Below are 6,227 nucleotides of genomic sequence, written 5' to 3' on the forward strand. Positions count from 1 at the left end.
AGCAAAGAAAGTCATCAGGATAAGAAGACAATTTTGGAAAGTGTGCAAGACAAGAAATCAGGCAGAGATGGTGTACATCTTGATAAAGATCCCATCAAAGATGTATATCCAGAGAAGAATATTAAAGATCCTTCCCCAGAGAAGAAATCCACCAAAGATTTGTCTCTTGAGAAGAAATCTTTCAAAGATTCATGTCTTGATAAAAAATTGGTTAGGGAAGCATCTGATGAAAAGAGAACAGAAGAGACTTCAGAGAAGAAGCCAGGTAAGAATATATCTCCTGAGAAGAAATCACATAAGGATGCTGTCTCAGAGAGAAAGACTTTTAAGAGTATTGCTGCGGAAAGGAAATCAAACAAGGAAGTGACCCCTGAAAAGAGGCAAACTAAAGATCATTTAGATATAAGAGGAGGCAAGGATACCACCCCTGAGAAAAGGCAACATAAGGAATCTCATGATAGAAGAAGTAACAAAGATAACTCTCATGAGAAGAAAATAAAGAAGGATCCTGCTGTGGAAGAGAGGACAAACAAGGATTTGAGTAATGAAAAGAAAGAGAAAGAGTATCTCTTTGAGGCAAATGCCATACTTGTGAAAAAACTAGGAAAAGAAAAGAAGTCTTACAAAGAGACAACTTTTGATAGGAAAGAGAAGAAACACCTTTCTTCTTTTAAGAGATCTAGTAAAGAAACACTCAGTGACATTAAACAAGACAAAGAGACTGAGAAGAAGCATGAAAGAGATCATGCCGCTGAAAAATCAGTAAACAGAGAACCTGTTGATAAATACTCTTCCAAAGAAACTGGTTGTGACAAATGTTATTTGAAAGAGACTGGTTGTGAGAAGATCAACAAGGACTGTGATTCTGACCGGAAGTTGGGCAAGGATCACAGCTTTGAGAAAAGAATAAGTAATGATTTTTGTGACAGGCGATCATACAAAGAGATGCATGTAGATAAAAGGTTGGAGAGAGATGGAGGTTTTGAAAAAAGTTTAGATAAAGACTTCAGTCCAGAGAAAAAGTACAATAAAGAGTTTCTGTCATCCAGCAAAGATAGAAAGCATGATTCTTCCAGTGAACGCCGAAAGAATAAAGAAATATCACCAAAGTGCAAAGACCCACAAAGATCCACAGAGCAAAGTGAGGAGAAGGCAAAGGTTATAAAAAGTGCAAAAGTTTTTGAAAATAATGAACTCCCCAAACTGTCCAAAGTAACCCAGAGACCATTAGAATTACATCTCAAGAAGTTGTCAGCATGTGAATCGAAATCCAAATCCCATCAAAGAACTAGTGGTAATTCACTCAGTGGCATTAGTGAGAGAGGGGACAGAGAACCAAATAGACTTGAAGGGATGAATGTTGATGGCTCTAAGGAAAAGACTGACAGTGGGGAGAAAGTGATTCAGAAACCCAGTGAGAAAGGGGAGAAGAGTATCTGTATCCGACCAACAATAGCTGATGTAGTGAAGGGAAGGGAGAGGAGAAAAAGCACAGATGCTGATAAACAAAGTGGCAGTGACAGAAGGAAGAATAGTGACTTGTACAAGGAAGAAACATCTACAGATAGTGAGAGCTCTGAAGAGCTGAATGAAAAAGTTGATCTGGACACTGAACAGACACAGACCTTCTCAGTCAGTGAGAGTAATTTCAATCAGGTTAGTCTTATATATTTTTTTTTTCTATGCATGCTAGAACAGTAGATTTATTTTCTGTTTATATTCTCATTTGCTAGAACAGTTGTTTGTACTAAAGATTACTTTCTCTTCCTGTATTCAGGTTATGGTGATTGATATATTCATGATTTAATTCAGCCTAAATTTAACAACTAGCTTTTAATTGATTATAATACTTTTAGAGAAATTTGGAAATGAAGTAAATTATGTAGTACTTGCAGTGTAAACTTGGTTTAATTTTTTTTTAATGTGTAAATTTAGGTAAAAAATTGAAAGATGATTATAACGGGTAATAATAACGGAAAAGTAATTAAGACTGGTATAAAGATAGGGAATATAAATATTTCGTTAGTAATGGGATTATAGAACTTATAGATATTATATTTAAGTACTAAGATTTTTTTCACCTACTAACATTCTGAGTATTACAGTTAAAATGAAAATTTTAGTGGCAGTTAATGCATAGATATAGCCATTCCCAAAGCTTGAGTTTTATTCTGGCTAACTGGTTGCATATCAGAATGGACGTAAAATGTGTGTGTGTGTGTGTTTGAGAGAGAGAGTGAGTATCATGCATGTTTTACATACTCTGTTTTCATGTTGGTCCAAAAATATTAATAGAAAAATCAGTGAGTCATAAAAGAAAAATATCAGTAAGCATGAGAATTTATGGCATGCTATGATAGCCTTCATGTTACTGGAGCAGTCTTTATGAATGAGCAGTCTTTATTCATGTGTCCTGAACCTGTTTGATGTAACTATGAGTTCCATAAAGGTTAAGTCATGAAATCAAAGAATGAATGTAATAACTTTTTGAGGTGCTTTTAACCTGTTAATGCTGGAGTGGTACATATTTGCATTTGCAAAAATGCTTTTTATTGAATGTTGGTTAAAATATCCATCTTATAAAATATGAATGACAACTTACTGGATCTTGTTCTATATTTTATTTATATTTTGTGGTAGATGTGGCATGTAAGTAACAACATTAATGAATGAAAGCAAAATATAGATTCATGTAATATAATAGTAGTCAAATTTCTCCTCAGTCCTGCTATCAAAGTACATTGATAAGTTTCATTTTGGGTTTTAAGAGATTGGTTAGCTTATATTGAATATCATGATAAAGTATTTCTTTGAATTTACCAGTCTTTAAAATGTTTTGAAAGAAAACAGGTTGCAGAGTAATAATACAAAATGTATTTTATCTGCTTAAGTTTCTATCATTATATATAAAAGTAAAAGAAAGAATATAGAATAGGTATTCTATAAATATTTTGGTTAATATAGGATGGCAGTCATACACATACAGACAAAAGTAGGTCTCACAAATACACATGTAATAATATTAGAACTGTTTACATGTTTTTCATAACATAACCTTGATCCAAGTGATGTGACTAAAATGTCATGAAAATTTTTGACTGAGGGCTGGGTGCTGTGCCATCATGAATAATTTTGGCTGAGGGCTGGGGGTTATAGGAACATGTCATCAATGGGAGGTTTGGCTAAAGATGCAATTTTGTAGGGTGATGAGACTTGGCATTTAGGAAGGGATTCGTACATTAATTTCATCAGGGAACGAGTGTGGAAAGTACTGTCTGTGAGCCATAGCTGGAAGAGTGGTGGCTCCAGGAAGGACACTATTTACATGCTCAGGTTCCTATTCCTGACACTTTGACTGATGGCACTGGTTATATTACAGAAATTTGAATAATGTTACTTATTCTTATTACATAGAGTTATAGACGACCAAGGGAGATGATGTGGAGTCTGTGCAAGGGAAACAGTTTATTACCATCTTCATAAAGCATATCAAATTACACATATTAACCTTGGAAAAATGGCAGAAAAGCAAAAAACACTTTGGCAGAAAAAGAAATGATAATATTGCTAAGGTGAACCAAGGAGTCTTGACACTGCACGAGTGTTTTCATAGACTTGGCCCACAAGCCACACACCCAGGAGAGTTGCCACTCAAGTAAGCCCAATGCCCAAATTTTGAACTGCATGGGCAGCAAGTCACCTGGATCCAAATGGTTATGAAAACTAATCAAATCTGAATTATTTTCCAAGTAATATATTCTAACCTGTTTTTATGTTACCGACCAAAGTATTTCAGTAATTGTTCAGTAAGGAGAAAAACATTCAAAGTAGCTTGTGTAAGATGAACAGTAAAAGTTAACAGGAAATGAGGATTTCTCATCTGGTCATATTTCTTTGTAATGTTTCAAAATCTCTCTTTAAGATAGCTGTTTGTAACTATAGGGTATTTAACCCGTTCGATTGTGTCATGGAAATCACTGTACTGAAAACAAGAGCAGTGGGATTATGTAAGTAGTCAACATCCCAGTTGTGTGGTGCTTAGGCCAGGCACATATGAACACCCATGAGTGGTGACAAGACTCTGTGCTTCCCCATTGCAAAGTTATTTTGTGTAAACTTTTTTAGCTTTATTGCCATTTTCTAATGTCCATATTTGTCTTTTGATGTTCTTTATCCAGATGGTAATAGCATATTTTCCTTGCACATCTACATCTCTCTATGTAGTAAATAACTCAGTTCCAGGAAAAAAAAACACTAAGGAACATTTGGCTATTTGTGTCATATATCTCATTTTTTTGTAATTTTCAATTTTATGTAATTCAACCTGTACCACCAATCACAGCGGCCAGGAATACGATGTGCAGTGTGGAAATGGTGTCCTCCTGGGAGCTTGAGCTTTTCCAGTCACTGCTTATTCACATTACATTCCATATTTGTTTATTGATGGAGATAATGCAAAAGACCCATTCTAAGTGCCAAAGGAATCAAATCACACTCCAAGGACATTTGTGCACTCGTGGCAAGTCTTTTCCGTCACCCTGGCCTTCACTCATGATGACAAGTTTGCGTCAGTCTGCCCATGGCCTTTTTGTACGATTCATGTCATCTGCCCCTTGACTCATGTTTTTCCAAGACTTGACCACAGTGTCATCTGGGTCTAAAGGGTTAAATGTGATGTGATTTATCAAATAATTATCATCTCTTTGAAAACCTATAATATACTATAGATAAAGTTGCAAGGTCATATATTGTTATATATCTACTAGAGGAACCAAATATGTAATGATGATAAGGGAATGTAACAGATGGAAGTTGATATGCTCTCGGGTACTGTAATGATTGGAAAGTCAGAATGGAAAATTAATGTATCTTGCTTTCCAAGAGAAACCTAAAGTAAAAGGGATGATATGGGCAAATATATGATTAAAGTAGAATGGAAGGAATTATGATTAACGCAGTGGTGCTGGATCATCATGTTGTCTAAAATTTTCTTTTGTAAAATTTGTTTGCACACATATGGCTCTGCAAGTGCTTATTAACCAATGAGCTAGTTAGTAAGAACAGTATTCATGTTAACAAATGTGGAAAGGTATGAATGAGAATGAGTATCTTCATAATACAAGAGATGTATTTTACCGGTTTTGAATATATCTTCGTCAGAAATGCATGTATTTCTGACAAAGATATATTTGAAACCAGTCAGATACATACATGTATTTCTGACGGAAGAAATATTCGTTCTCATTCATACCTTTCCACATTAGTTAGTAAGCCTTTCCTTGAGTTTTCAAGATTAGAATAAAGAAAAAAATAAAATCCAATGCAATTAAACCCCTTGAATCTGATTGCGTCACAGCAATCGCATGATAAAAGTATGGGCATTAGGTTGTGTAAGTGACAGCTCGGCTGGGTGTGCAGCATGTAGGCCAGGTGCAAGAGATCACTCGTGAAAAGACTATGGCTCCCATTTGCACAGTTATTTTGCATAAACATATTTATTTATTTATTTATTTATTATTATTTTTTTATTTTTTATTTTTTATTTTTTGCCATTTTTCAATGTCCATCTTTGTTTTTTGATTTACTTTATCCATATTGTAATAGGCTGTTTTCCTTGCACAGAGTTCATATAATCTTTCTGTGTAGTAGATGACTTCGTGCAAGAAAAAAAAATATATTTTTTTATTTGTTTCATATATTATATTTTTTCGTAATATGTAAAAGACCTTCATTAGACAGAAGGGGGTTAATCACCCTCCAAGAGGTTGGTCACATGTGGCGAATCTTTTCTGTCACCTTGATCTTAGCTCATGATGGCAAGTTCGCGTCACCCTGTCTACAGCAATTTTTACCCATGATGGTATGTTCACGTCACCTGTGTCTCAGCCCAAATTTTTTATGTGATGGTCACGTCACTTAGATTGAAGGGGTTAATGTAGAAGTTGTTATAATTGGTGTTGACATTATGACTATCGTAATGTTATTAAGAAAAGGAAATCTTTCCAAAATTCAAGGAAAAGGGTTAACAAGATGGGATACATAGTTGACTGCTTGACAGTTAGGCTACTAAACAAAAAGGCAGTGGACACAGCTTGTTATCTTGCCATTCTGTCAGTTTTGGATTGTCTTGATTTCTTCATCTTTAGATTGAGAGTGAAGTAGGAATTGTCACAGAATGCATTATAGGGGACAAATTACCTTACTGAATTAATATTTCAAGTGCATCT

General features: G+C 34.8%; 1 protein-coding gene across 1 annotated transcript in view; it reads left to right on the plus strand.

Moving 5' to 3' along the window:
• Positions 1-6,227, plus strand: part of ash1 (histone-lysine N-methyltransferase ash1) — a gene marked incomplete in the record, with an annotated part of 129,981 nt that overhangs the window by 18,297 nt on the left and 105,457 nt on the right. The window contains 1 exon segment of the mRNA XM_070138507.1: positions 1-1,656. This exon segment is cut by the window's left edge and continues 2,091 nt beyond it. Within this exon segment, the coding sequence (XP_069994608.1) occupies positions 1-1,656 (1,656 nt within the window).

This window comes from Penaeus vannamei, chromosome 24, assembly GCF_042767895.1.
Source record: "Penaeus vannamei isolate JL-2024 chromosome 24, ASM4276789v1, whole genome shotgun sequence".
Taxonomy (NCBI): Eukaryota; Metazoa; Arthropoda; class Malacostraca; order Decapoda; family Penaeidae; genus Penaeus; species Penaeus vannamei.